The sequence below is a fragment of the Stegastes partitus genome, unplaced genomic scaffold (assembly GCF_000690725.1).
Source record: "Stegastes partitus isolate 25-593 unplaced genomic scaffold, Stegastes_partitus-1.0.2 Scaffold295, whole genome shotgun sequence".
Lineage (NCBI taxonomy): Eukaryota > Metazoa > Chordata > Actinopteri > Pomacentridae > Stegastes > Stegastes partitus.
The window spans coordinates 315,729-328,725 of NW_007578026.1; the positions used below are offsets into that span (position 1 = coordinate 315,729).

The following is a 12,997-nucleotide window of genomic DNA, read 5'->3' on the forward strand; positions in this document are numbered from 1 at the left end:
AAAATCTTGGGAATTTGTCATTGAGGAGTCTTCTCCGCGACATCAGGAGAAAACAACATTGTTATGTGAAGAGGAGAGGAAAAGAAGAAAAAAAAAGTGAGAAAACAAAATCCGGTGGATGCTGTTTAAAAGGTTCTGTGGCCTGTTTTTCTGGGCCTTTGTCTGCCCTGATGACTCCCCTCAACCCAGCAATCAAGGTGAACAGTCTGTGGGATGAAACAACCTCCATCTAGTGTCCTGTGCTCCGTAAACTCCCACATCTTTCTGCTTTTGACTGATTAACCCGTTCACACACCTTGGCCACGTGCACCGCTAACCTGCCAGGACGGCCCTAATGGTCCCCGCTGACCCGTCTTTGGCACCGAAACCTCCCCTCAGCCGGTTAGCTTTAGCCTGACGGATGGAAACGCTGTGCCCATTTCACAGCTGATGAAGGACCCCGCCTCCCTCCGGGGATCGCTCTGCTAATTAGTATTAATTACTCTTAATCCTAACCCCTAAATCCAATCACTGGCTTCCCCTCTATGCGCCTGCCAGACTCCCGGCAGCCTCCGGTGGTGCAGCTCGCTGAGAGAGGAGCTCTATTTTTAAACGTGAAGGTGGAGAAAACCCTGGCACGGTGGTTTTAGCTGCCGTGACCCCGCTTACCGCCGAGGATGGGAAATAAGTGGGTCAGTGTCACAGTCACTTAATGGACCAGGATAAACAAACCGTCTATTTCTGTAGCGTCGCTCCATAAACACAGGCATGATGTTTAAACACAATTTTTTTTAATTCCCCGTTTAGCAATCTGGAGAATTAATAGATTTGTCATAGATGCTCATTAAGTCATCATTGTGTATAGCGTGAGGCGGCTAATTTGCATGAATGAAACATACAGAAAGTAGATAATTAACCTGTTGGGAGACATTTTTATGATTAATCACAAACAGAGGACACTATAAAATTAGTACAGTAATAAAAAGCTCATTTACTGATTTCTTTTAGGTTTTATATTTACCTACCATGTTTGAAGTTTACCAGCGTACGTGAGAATTATCATTATGTGATACGAGAAATTAGTTTAATATGATTTACTCTTGAGAATATTTTCTCGATTAACCGATTAATGGTTTGTTTTGGTAACGCCTTCTTAAAGCCTTAAGCTCTGTCTTCAGATTGCTTGTTCTTGGAAAGCAGCCGTCGAAAACTCTAAAATATTCACTTTATTGTGATATTAAAGAGGAATATCTGCAAGATTTTTAAGCTTGAAGCATCAAATGTTAAATGATTGATTGATAATCGAAACAGTGGAGGATTTTCTGTCACCTTTCTCACCCAGAAAATAACGCATCTTAAATATAAAAGTTGTAGAAGCGGCTCGGTTTCATTCATGTGGCCTTTAGACTTAAGGGATTCGAACCTGTGTTTCCGATGCCCAGCTGCAAGGTGCTGCGGTCCTTGGTCAGCCCGTTGGTTTTGGGGCTGGCCGTGGGGGCGACGGTGGCCACGGCTCGGGGCGGTCGCTTCCCGGGAACCTTCACCGTCGTCCTCAGCAGGTCGATCTCTTTGCCATGCACGTTCTGCATGTAGTCCTGCAGAAAGTTGCAAACAACAACAACACGCCAGCGGTGAGCGGTGGTCTGCGCTGGAAGGAGGGTGAATATTTCTAAATGTGTGGCTCAGTTCAGCCACTTGATTACACACAGTGGACCAACAAGAATCCAGGAATTATGGAAGAAAAACAAATTAAAAGACTATTCAATTTCCATCCCCATTAGTCACAACCCATCTTAGACCTTCCACTAAGGGTGTGTGATAGTGGAAAAATGATTGTAAAGCCATTATACATCACCTGTGCCCACGCCGTCTCTCCAAATAGCGAGATGTTAGGCTTAATGAATGCAAACTGTCTCATTCCCTTTCAATTTGGCCATTTGATTTGGTTTAAAGCGACTACCGCCCAAATGTGGGAAGCCAAGGTGAAAATCATTGGGCTCAGCAGAAAAAGACCCAGATAGAGGCGAGCTCGGCCTTTGCCGTCCCCCCACCGGCTCCTCTGCTTTATTACCGTGTCATAAAGCACTCATTTCTTTCCCAAGCCTCCTCGCTAATTACCCAGTGAGCGCTCTCATTTCATTTTATTGCTGGAATTAACAGCCAGATCGAAGCGTGCAAAGCTATTAAGATGTGTGATTAAGCCACATTCAATTAGTTTCTACAAACAATTTAATTGATGTAGCAGATAGAATTAACAGAAGGTGATTGTGTGGATGGCTTGGCTGACTGCGAAATTAAAGGTTCCCCTCTTCCACTCTCAGACTGCCTCCCTCCCTCGCTCCTTTCCTCAATCTCCCTCTTCCCCTTTTTTCCCTTTCTTACTCCTTCTCTGCTCCACTGCTCAAAATGAGCTTGAGCTGTTACCCTGCTAATGTAACTGTCTGCCTTATTTCACCTCCCCGTGTAAGTCAACAGATTCATAGATTCATAGATTGCCCCGATGACCTGTAATAGCTGTAATGATCAAGAGATAGCCTGCTCAGTCAATTACATACATCACCGTGGCCCGGCGCTGCTCGACTAATAACTGCTTGTAAATTAAACCACTAACACACTGTCAGTGCAACAAGGCCACACACAAGGTTCACGTCTAACTATCGGGCTGCTTTTCAAAGTTTGAGCTTGTCTCATTAGACGCCGCAAATGCCTTTGATTTTCACGTGGCCGAATGATCTAGACATCCCCCGAACGCGGGACCGGGAAGAATCGGAGAGTGATGGAGGGAATCGGAGGGCAGAGATGGGCATTTCTGAGCGGAGCGCCGAGGCTCCCGAGCTGTCTGCTGCCAGCCAGCCGAGTGTTTAAGAGGTATTAGCGGCCCAGCGGGATTGTGACAAAGATGGATGTGGGAGGCTGGTCAGGCTCTGCTGCCATGCGGTGAGAACCATTATAAATACAAGCCAGCGTGGAGTCTGGGCGCGGCGGGCACGCAGCAGCACAGCCATGTCTCCATTAGCCAGCACCATGGATGGGCACCACAGGGTGGGCAGAGATGACCACTGGGGTACCCTGTTTTTTAACACTAAGCTTGAAAGTCCCAGGGTTAGCTAATATGGCCATTACATACAGCAATAAGTCTGGCGGGTTGTAATCTCTGCCGCTAAATGTAATCGCATCAAGAGAATCGTGTTGGAAAAAAAAAAAAAGTCCTACGTTAAAACCTCCACCCTCGAGTACAAACAGTGGTGGAACAAACCCATAAAGCCAATTGGAACAGGAAGGGAAAAAGAGAGGGGGGGAGGTTTGAGACTTACATGTAAACTGGGGTGGTAAGTGAGGACGCCATTATCACACAGTGTGACATATTTCTTTTTCCACTCCTTGTTGAGGGATTTGCCACTTCGCTTCAGAAGGATTCCCTGTAAGAGACAAGGCATCACGGTGAGCATGTGCTCTTCTGGAAGCAGCATGGTCGATGATATGAGCCATTATGGATGTTAAATACCATAAAAAACAGTGTTATTATTGTTATTGCACATTTTTATGGTGGAATTTTCTTTGCAGTACACCATAAAGCAAACAAACATCGTGTTAAGTGAAAATTATGAAACAGTACGGAAGCAATTACACAGAACAATATGAAAACACGAGAGTAATTGCAATTTATCTCTTAATTGTTCCTCTTCTGGTGTAATTTGATGGCTGACAGGTTTAATGATTTGTTGGTTTTCTCCTATTGTAACCGTTCTGAACCTCCAAAGTTGGCCAAGTTTCTCTGGCAAAGGGGCCCATTGAGAAAGAGAGACAATCCGATTTGCCAGACCTCCTCCCCGCATTCATACACATAACACGCTGAACTCTGGAAGACCCCTCAATCCTGGGATTAGAGAGTGTGATCTCCCCTCTTCAAAGCCCGCTCGGCTTTTATTCTCTTCTACTTTATCTTCTGGGGCCTTTTAGGGCCTCGGATGCTTTCCTTATCTGCTGAGTAAATCCACCGGTAAACAATGCAGTTCCTCTGCTGGAGGTGACCAAACGCTGCTGAGTGCAAGGGCCGGGAGGCTCTCCGGGGTTAAATAGCGAGGAGGGGCCCGCTTAATTAGGGGATTAAGCCGGGGCAATGTTTGTGCTTTTACAGCCAGGCCCCATGAGTGTGTATGTGAGCTGGGGAGAGGGAGGGGGTCAGAGGGCTAGTGTTTTGCTAGCCAGGACCATCCTGCAGGCTCTAATCCTGATTAACACATCAGGAAGAGGTGACCCTCGGCGACCCGGGCACCAGGCTGTTTGCCGACAATCATCCTAATCCGAACCCCGATTCTTCTGAGGGGGGCCGAGTTCTGACTGCCGGCTGCATGCTGGGACTCAAGGCGGCTTCGTTTCTTATCGAGTCACCTGAAAGTTCGGAGCTGGACGCAAATCTACTCAACAGTTCTTAACATTATCCTAAAATGAGAAATCTAATCGCAGCGTGTCGTGTTGCTGAAGCTTCATAAATTTAAACTTGCAAGAGAAAAGTTAAACTACGACTTGTCTGGCATTGCAATAAGAAGTCATGAAACTCTGTTATATCCACGTGAAAGATGAGGAAGAAAAAAAAAAGGGACGCATGTTATTTTTCATCTCCGAAAGCCTCGGCTAACTATTTTGTAGCTATTGATACTGGCGATGATTTTTCAGGAAGAAACATGGCGTCCTGGAATCGATAAGTTGCTGACTGCCCAGACTCTTTCTCAATTTAGTCGATAAAAGAACTGTAAACACTTTTTAAATGGCTCTCTAATCATACAAAGTAAATGATCCAGTCAGTGGCCCTCCGGCAACTTTATAATGCATGTTTTACAAGCAAAATATGTTGCTCATCTCGCCGCCTTACTGGAGCATACACAAATCTATACGCGCAATCAGTGCGGAGCTTCGTATTATTTATCAGAGCTGTGAAGCAGATCAATAAAGATACTTAGACAATTATGTGAAAATCCACACGCTCGTTTTTTTTGTTTTTTTTTTCGCTTTATTTGAACAGTCGCCCATTATGACCGTGATGTATGTATCATTCACAAAGCATATCAGTTGCAGTAATTGGAAGCCTGACGTGTGATTGGAGATAATTCATCATAATGGCTCTATCGTTTGACCGGGCGCCGTTCGGTTCGGGTTCAAAAAGGCGACATGTGTGGCTTCCTCAGAAGACGAGCGACACGAGGAAAACAGGCCGATCGTCGCTCCGCACAATTGTCATATCTACACACTGGAGATAGTGTCTTTCTCTTCTTTTGTCGGGCGACCGGGAGAAAAGCTGCATCCTGCCACTGTGGCTGACTGATAGGCCGGGCCTTTGTGACACACCGGGGGAGGACGGGGTTGGTTGGCGGTGGAGGAGGGTGTGTTGGTGTGTGTGTTGGGATGGGGGCAAGAATGCTGGTGAAGAGGTGTCCTCAGCATTGTTACCCTCACTCACTATTTTTATAGATGGGAGGGAGTGCAGAGAGCGAGGACGGGGGGGGGGTGATGCAGTGTGTAATTTGGCCTGATGGGGTGAGGAGGGGTGAGGATGGATGGAGGGAGGGGGTTAGTGGTAATTAAGCTCACATTGATACTTTGATCTCCTTGATTGTGCATTTGACTGGCCTGGAGATCAGCTCCTCACACCACCTCCCCTCCAGCCCTCCCAGCACATCCAGGCTGCCCCCTCTAAGGAGCCCTTTGTAGATAAAGAATAAGGCCGGTGGTGGTGGTGGTGGTGGTGGGGGGTTGTATGTTGTCAAAAGTTGCTGTGATGCTCCCTATGATGCACTCCATCCTTAACTAATAAACTCCTGCGTTGGATTCAGAGGCATTTTTAGCAGATTTAAACTTTTTTTAAAATATCATTTTATGCAGCAGGTCGGTCATCTGACAGAAAGCATATCTGGTAAAAAAATAAAAAATACAGAGCGCTATCTTCTGATTGAGCGACGTTATTGTAGCCGGACTGAAGCAATTTTCTTGCGCGAGGGGAACCAGGAGGTCTGGGCTCAACATTTTCAAAAGAAGGACATTATCTCCGATCACTGGCAGGTAAAGAGGATAATACAAGGATGCTGACCCATTTTCAAAAGCCCTCGTATAATCATGAGTGATTACTAATCAATGTGTCAATTACTTCTCCTTGAGTTATAGCCAGAGCTGTAGAAAAGATCCTCACTCAGACGTTTAATTCACTACTTGTTTACTGCAATGGGTGCATTTATTAAAAGAAATATGATTTTACATTTTTTTAAAAAGGCATAAAAATAAGTTAAATAAGAAAAAAAAAAGAATAATAAAAATGTGGTTAAAATTCTTTGAGATGGGAAAATAATTACAGCTGTGTCAGTTAATTCTGCAGCATTTTTAACAGATTAGGAAATTACTCCCGAAACAAATTGTCAGCACGAAGAAAATGGAGTCCATTAGGACATGTGATGATATTTTTTAGTTAATTGTGGCTGTCTGAGTTGATTATACGTACATGCATGAATGAACTTTGATGCAAAAAAAAAAACTGTACCTGCACAAATCAGATGCAATAACAGCAATAACACCTCCTCCACGATGAAATGTTTCTAATTAATTAGTTTAAATGTAGGATTAATGTGATTATTGATCGCAGAATTGGAATCATTGCTCTAAAATGACCGACATGTCAAACACGTGGACTAACACCAGAACAATATAAGTCTAAAAAATGCTGTGGAAAGTTGGTTTGCATTGATAGATTTTGCAAAAACTGAATTATATTTCTGTTTATGTTCATTAAGTAAAACACACATCTTTTACCACACATGCATATTTGTGAGGTCAGAAATAACAAAGTCGTGCTTTTAACATGTTAATAACACAACATGCTGCATGTGTGTTTTTAATTTGATGTGTGATTTAGACAAATGGGGCACATCTTAGCAGCAGAGGCCAGTCACTTTGCTCTGGCGCTGAGGCATTTGTTTTGTTGCATTGTGTCGCCATCTAGTGGTCACATCACCACATGACTCCACAGTGCGATTAAATCTTCACAAGGCGGCAGATAAAAGTTAAACAGACAAGAACATCTCCAAAGACAACGATACTCACCCAGGAGGGAACTGTGGGAAATGTAGGAAAGAGATGAGTAGAGGTGCTTACCTGTTTGATAGGTATGGCCCTCCCACTGCCTATGCTGTCTGTTTTACTGTCAACGCTCTTTGCCTGTTCACTGGCTTTCCGTGACTGCAAGGAAACAAGAGAGTCAGTCAGAAACTGAGGCGTCACGCTGGAAGGGAGGTGGTGGGGTGTGAGGTGAGTCTGGGGTGTGCGTTGGGGGAGTGTGTGTGTGTGTAGGTGTGTGTAGGTGAGGGAGGGGAGAGGGCGAGAGAGAGAGAGAGAGAGAGAGAGAGAGAGAGAGAGACTGGGGGTGAGAGAGGGGCAGGTGAGGGGGTCGGTGTGTTTTTTTTGAGCATTTGCAGTATTTTGGTGGAGAAACTCGGCGTTGCAAAAATAAAAACTCTCAAAAAGAAGCTTCCAAATTAACAGACAAGCAGACCAGCGGAACAAACAGCAGTAACATCGACGTGCAAGTTCAAAATAAAGGAAATAAACCAAAAAAAGAGACCAAACCAAGACCACACTAGACACATCTCAACACAGAGGAGACCAAGGACGACCACACATTGAGTCATGACTCAGCCCTGAAACCCTTTGGGGGGGAGGGGGTGGGGATCCGTCCCTCTGTTTGAGACCCAGAGCGGGCCCTTAGTGGCCCTGCAGACCAACCGCTGCTCTAGCCAGCGTTGGACCACCTTTAGTCACAAATAGCTTTTGTGGCACGACAAGTAAGTTCATAACAGGTTAGAGGGGAGAGAAGGGCAAACGGTTATTTGAAAGACAAGTAGGTTCCTCCGACCTGCAAAACCTGTTAGGGCGTAAAACCATCTTTGCAAATGTCCCCAAAAATAAAAAATAAAAAACACGTTAAGGGTCAGAGCAGTGGAAAATAACATTAACATTTCTGGTTGTGCCTGTTGGGAGGGAAACAACTGGTCAGGCAGTGGATTTCACTTCACATGAGAACAAAGCATTGGATTAAAAACCTTCCCACCCCAACACAAATAAAGGGATGAGGTACAGGCAGGGACAGACATGAGTGTGTATGGGCTCACTCAGAACATGAGAAATGTCCAGTCACCAATGGAGAAGAGGTAGAGTCCGACTTCAAGTAAACCAACTCTGGCGTTTATATTTTTTCCAACATTTTATTTTTTTTCTTATGATGACTTGTTTAGCTTCTATACAGACACCATACAAAGCAAGTCACAAATTCACTTCAAAATATTCAACAGATTGAGCCAAACATTGCAGTTCCCACAAAATATAGGATGGACAATAAAGGCATTATTTCATATATTCCTTATATGTATGTACTTTTTATAGAGTACCATTGTAAATAAAATACAATACAAGATATACAGCAGTCTATATTTTTCGTCAATCCGTTCATGATAGAAAAGCGATTATGCGAGAGTTCATAATCTCTGTACCAAACCTAAAGTGAGAGAAATGAAAATAAATAAATGAATTTTAAAAAAACAAAACAAAACAAAAAAAAAACTGAAGGTGCAAAAAATAAATAAAATAAATAAAAGAAAAGCAATTGTTAAGTTTAACTACATTCATACAAGTCGGTGCAACCCAGTTTCATTTGTTGGCAACGTTCAGTGTAATATCCCTCTGAGACACCTCGACACCCTGCGCTAGCTGTTATGAAGGCCTTCATAAACTTCCCCCAGATTACTCTGTTCTAAAATACCTGTATGAAAATACATTTATACCACATTTTTTCAGTTCCATTCAATACTGTAATACGCCCTGGAAAGTAACTCCAAAAATAAAAACCAGACCAAATGAATCTAAAAAGGGAAGAACCAAAAAAAAAACAACTTGGCACCTCTAGTCCTTGAGTCCTCATTTATGGCAAAAGGCAGTGTGATGTCATGTTAAGGAAACGTCGTGTCCTTTGGGCGGCTGGATAACAGTTCCAAGAGTGACTTGACTGTACAGCGTGTTTTCGTATGGCATGTCTGAATGAGAGCGAGGGGGGCGTGGGAGGGACGGGGACGGGGGGTGTGGTGGGGTAGTGGGCAGGGCAAAAGGGGTTGGATGGGGGGCATTTCCAGAAGAGTCCCTACAGTCTGTCTCGCGTCGTGATATTCGACAGTCTACTTTGAGCGGACTCGACTTTAGTTCGAGTCCTGTGGTTTCCGTAAGTTCTACGCATTACCCTGAATGCCGTAAAGCACCGAGGGTAAAGCGGAAACAAGTCCTCGACCGATAATCTCCTCTCTATCAGGATTGGCAAAGCAGGGGGACTCTTTTTTTTTTCTTTTCTTTTTTTTTTTTTTAAACCATCATGCTCTTCTAATTCGGAAGGAGTTGGAAAGCCCTTTTTGTTGAAGAAAGGTTGGAAACAGAAGCACAAATCTGCAAATATTAAAAAACAGTGTCAAATGGTTATTTTTTTTATTTAATTATATTTTTTTAGCGTTGTTTCGTTTCATACGTGGAGATCCAGCGACAAGTTAAGGGACCAAAAGATGAAATGGGGAACAACGGAATGGCAGACATTAATAAATGGGTCGGATGAAGGATGGAGTTAAGTATAAAAAATGCCATAATATTCATCTAAGTTCCTAAACAGTGTGCTTTTCAACACAAAAAGGGACGGACGGCCTGAAGACGTCAGGAAACCACGGACAGACTACAAAACAGATAGTTTTAAGAGTTATTGACCATGGAAGCACTAGGAAAGAATAATGTGTACTGTGCTGACACCTAGTGGCCGACGACAGTTATGGTCAAAACTGGCTTGAAATGATGGCGTGGTTGGTGAGGGCGGCGAGAAGACGGAGTGATGAGATCGTCTGATGTAAAGCTTTGAGTTTAAAAACAAAAACGGATTCATCTCTGGCAGGGGGCTTCTTCTACGACGTACAATATCTGATGTTTTTGGAGCCAGATTAAATTTGGGCCAAAAGATCTGAACCCAAAAATAATGTGCTGCACCCTCCAAAACTCTTCACATTACAAAGGATTTAATTTCAAGAGTCCCAATGCCGGTGCCGTGAACATTTGCTGCTCGTGTATTTCTAACTGGACTGGAGCTTGTGTGTAATAACCGAAGAGATCCGTCAGAACTTGTCTACAAATGACATTAAGGCATTATTTTCTTTCATTGAGTGCTTGTCTTGAAATCTCAGAATCAGCAGAAAGTAAACTACTTACAAGAGTGCGGCTGGAAAAACCTGCCGTCTGTCAGTGTCTGGCAAGGACTTGTTAGAGGACTCGTAGCACGGAGGTCATTTTATTTTTAAAACGGACAAAGCTAGGAAAAGGGACATCCTCGACGTTGTTGTTGTTGTTGTTGTTGTTGATGAAATATTTTCTCTTTCTGTTGTTTCGTAAAATGGCACAAAAAACAAAAAAAAAACCAAGAAGAAGAGGTTTTTGCGAGTCTTCCTCTCCCGTCGCACTCTTCAAGTGTCACTGAAGAAATGTCGACATCGCCCCGTTAACTTTCCTCCTCTTTCTCCTCCTCTGCTTCCTCCTCCTCCTCCTCCTCCTCCTTTCCTCCCTGACCCTCCCTCCTCCCACCCTCGGCTCGCCGCTCCTCAGAAGGTCATGAGCTGAAACTCCCGCTCGGCTTGCCACTCGGGCACCCACACTGGGTAGGTGGCGTGCTTCGGCATCTCCATGACGCGGACGGGGAGAGGCTCATTTCTCTGGTGGACATGGTTAGTCACTACCTAGCAGGGGGGGAAGGGAGACAACAAGGGGAGCTAGCACACAGCCTGTACTGCTCGGAGGCCACAAAGCCTGCGGCTCCCACAGCAGCTGGGGTAACAGGATGAAGGCGGTAGGAAGAAATAGAGGAGGGGAAGGGGGGGAATAGATAGGAAGGTTAGAGAAGGAGTTAGTTAGAAAGAGACAGGAGAGAGGAGGAGGAGGAGGAGGTAGGAGACAGGGGTCGGAGAGGTGGGCAGGTGGAGGAGAGGGGATGTACCAGAGGAGAGGAGTCATCTCACATGGCCTGATCTCTGCCTCATGAAGCTCACCGAGCTCTGGAGTTTAAAAAAAACAACTTCAGCCGCTGAGTTGGCTGGAAATTTGACAAAAAAAAAAAAACACATGGTTGGCTTTTTGGCGACAAGCGAGAAGTAAATTTGTAGATGTTCTGATTTCTACAGACCTCGCCGAGCTTGAGGAGGCTCAAGTCTGGCTACGCGAGATTAGGAAAGGCTTAGCAGCAAAGAAGAAGGCTGGTGTAGGAGGAAAGAGAGAGAGAGAGAAAGAGAGGGAACAGGGGTACTGGGTAGAAGAAGAGGGCAGAGGCTACAAGTAAAAGACAAGCTTAGGACAGCTAAGGAAATTAGAGTGGTTAGTGCACACATATGCTATTGGTTAGAGCAGAGGGCAAATATGACAGGACACGGGGTAGAGAGCAGGCAGACAGGGGGCGGGACACTGGTGTGGTAGTCAATCGTGGTGATCGAAATCGAATGCGAGCCAGATCGAGTGAGGTGAGGATCGGGGGGCGTTATCTAGATGATTAGTGGGCACTCAGAGCATTTCTGTGTGAAGCTGGGGCGCTGGAGGTTGCTGGCATGCGTTTATAGCAGCGTGTAAACAGGCCATAGGCTGGCTGTGGGTTTTTAGTTTAGCTCGGTCGGGCAGGAGAAGTGGCATTGGCGGTTTGCTGCTGCCGTCTCTCCCCAAAGGGGAAGTCACTGCAAAGAAAGGATCTAGCAAACATAAGAGGGGTGGGGGGAGGGAGGTGAGAGATTTAGACAGCGCAGAGAGCCCAGTTCGTTATGGGTGAGATGAGAAACTCAATCCATGTGCACTCACTACATCCAATTAGAAAAGAAAAAAAAGGACAAGAAAAGAGTTGATGTTTTTTTTTTGTTGTTGTTGTTGTTTTTGTTTTTTTTTCCACAGTGCTTATCTTTGATATTTGCTTTAATTGTTGAAGCATCTCAGGGATCTAATACGATATTTGTTTAGTCTTTTTCTCCTTTGCCCATTGTGCTGTGTGAACAAGACGCTGTCTTTGCCTGCATCGGAGGCAGGAGAGGTGGCTTTGATGCATTTTGAGCTACCTGTCTCCCTCTGGTGGAAAAAAGAGTGCTTGGCAACATGCCTCCTAGTAGTGTGAGTGGGTGTTGCTTTGCATCAGCTGTCGCATACTTACTGTGAAAATGTTGGAGCGGCGCTTCGACTGCTTGCGGATGGGCGTGGGCGTGTTGGAGGCAGCGATGGTCTCAATGCGCATCTCCCGCTGACTTATGCTGGGGGTGGAGGGAACGGAGGAGGAGTAGTCGCTGAACGCACCCCCACCGTTGGCCGCCTGGGGAGCGAGAGAGATTAAGAGGAACCGACAGGATGGGAGGAAAAGGAGGGAGGAGAGAGAGGGATCGTAAAAGCACAGGGAATGAAAGCAGGTCAATTTAGGAAAGACATGAGGTGGACAAGATTTCCCACACTAAACAATGCGAGCAATCATCATGAGAGCAATTACATAAAGCCGCAGACCTGCCTTTTACATAATCGCATGATGGATCTAAGTGTGTGATAAGTAAAGTAAAACAGCGCGTGGGCTGCCAGTGTTTTGGATCTTACCTGGTTAATGTGAACGGAGGGGATGGATGCAGCGGGGACCGACGAGTGGCTGGGAGAGTTGGGGAGGGATTTGCATGGACCAATGGAGAGCTGCTGCTTTTTCCTCATGGCCACAACCTTCTGGGCAACTGGAGGCAAAGACACAGGAACAGAGCGTTATCGGATCCTGTCGACGACTCGTGGTATAAATGACTTTGGTGATTCGAGAATCATGCATGTGTAGATTGTTGTCACATTGCTGCATCCTGACGCTGATAACGAGCAGCGTGTGTGTTATCTATGTAGAAACCTAATAATTAGAATTAAGCTGGAGGTGTTTCTGTAAAATGGGCTGCATCCCATTTCGCCTCGC

The 12,997-nt window shown here is 45.1% G+C and overlaps 1 protein-coding gene across 6 annotated transcripts in view; it reads right to left on the bottom strand.

Annotated features, from left to right (window-relative positions):
• The window catches only part of agap3 (ArfGAP with GTPase domain, ankyrin repeat and PH domain 3), a 116,289-nt gene that overhangs the window by 38,526 nt on the left and 64,766 nt on the right, over window positions 1–12,997 (bottom strand). For 2 of the 6 annotated variants that reach the window (XM_008283025.1, XM_008283024.1), the window contains exons 7-11: window positions 12,646–12,773; window positions 12,218–12,373; window positions 7,120–7,203; window positions 3,294–3,398; window positions 1,403–1,574 (exon numbers count right to left, since the gene is read on the bottom strand). In XM_008283025.1, coding sequence (XP_008281247.1) covers window positions 1,403–1,574; window positions 3,294–3,398; window positions 7,120–7,203; window positions 12,218–12,373; window positions 12,646–12,773 — 645 coding nt within the window. Of the gene's footprint in view, window positions 1–1,012; window positions 1,575–3,293; window positions 3,399–7,119; window positions 7,204–7,411; window positions 8,516–9,047; window positions 9,451–11,001; window positions 11,769–12,217; window positions 12,374–12,645; window positions 12,774–12,997 lie in introns of those variants that run through there. The other 4 variants (XM_008283027.1, XM_008283028.1, XM_008283030.1 and 1 more) reach the window with 4 other exon arrangements.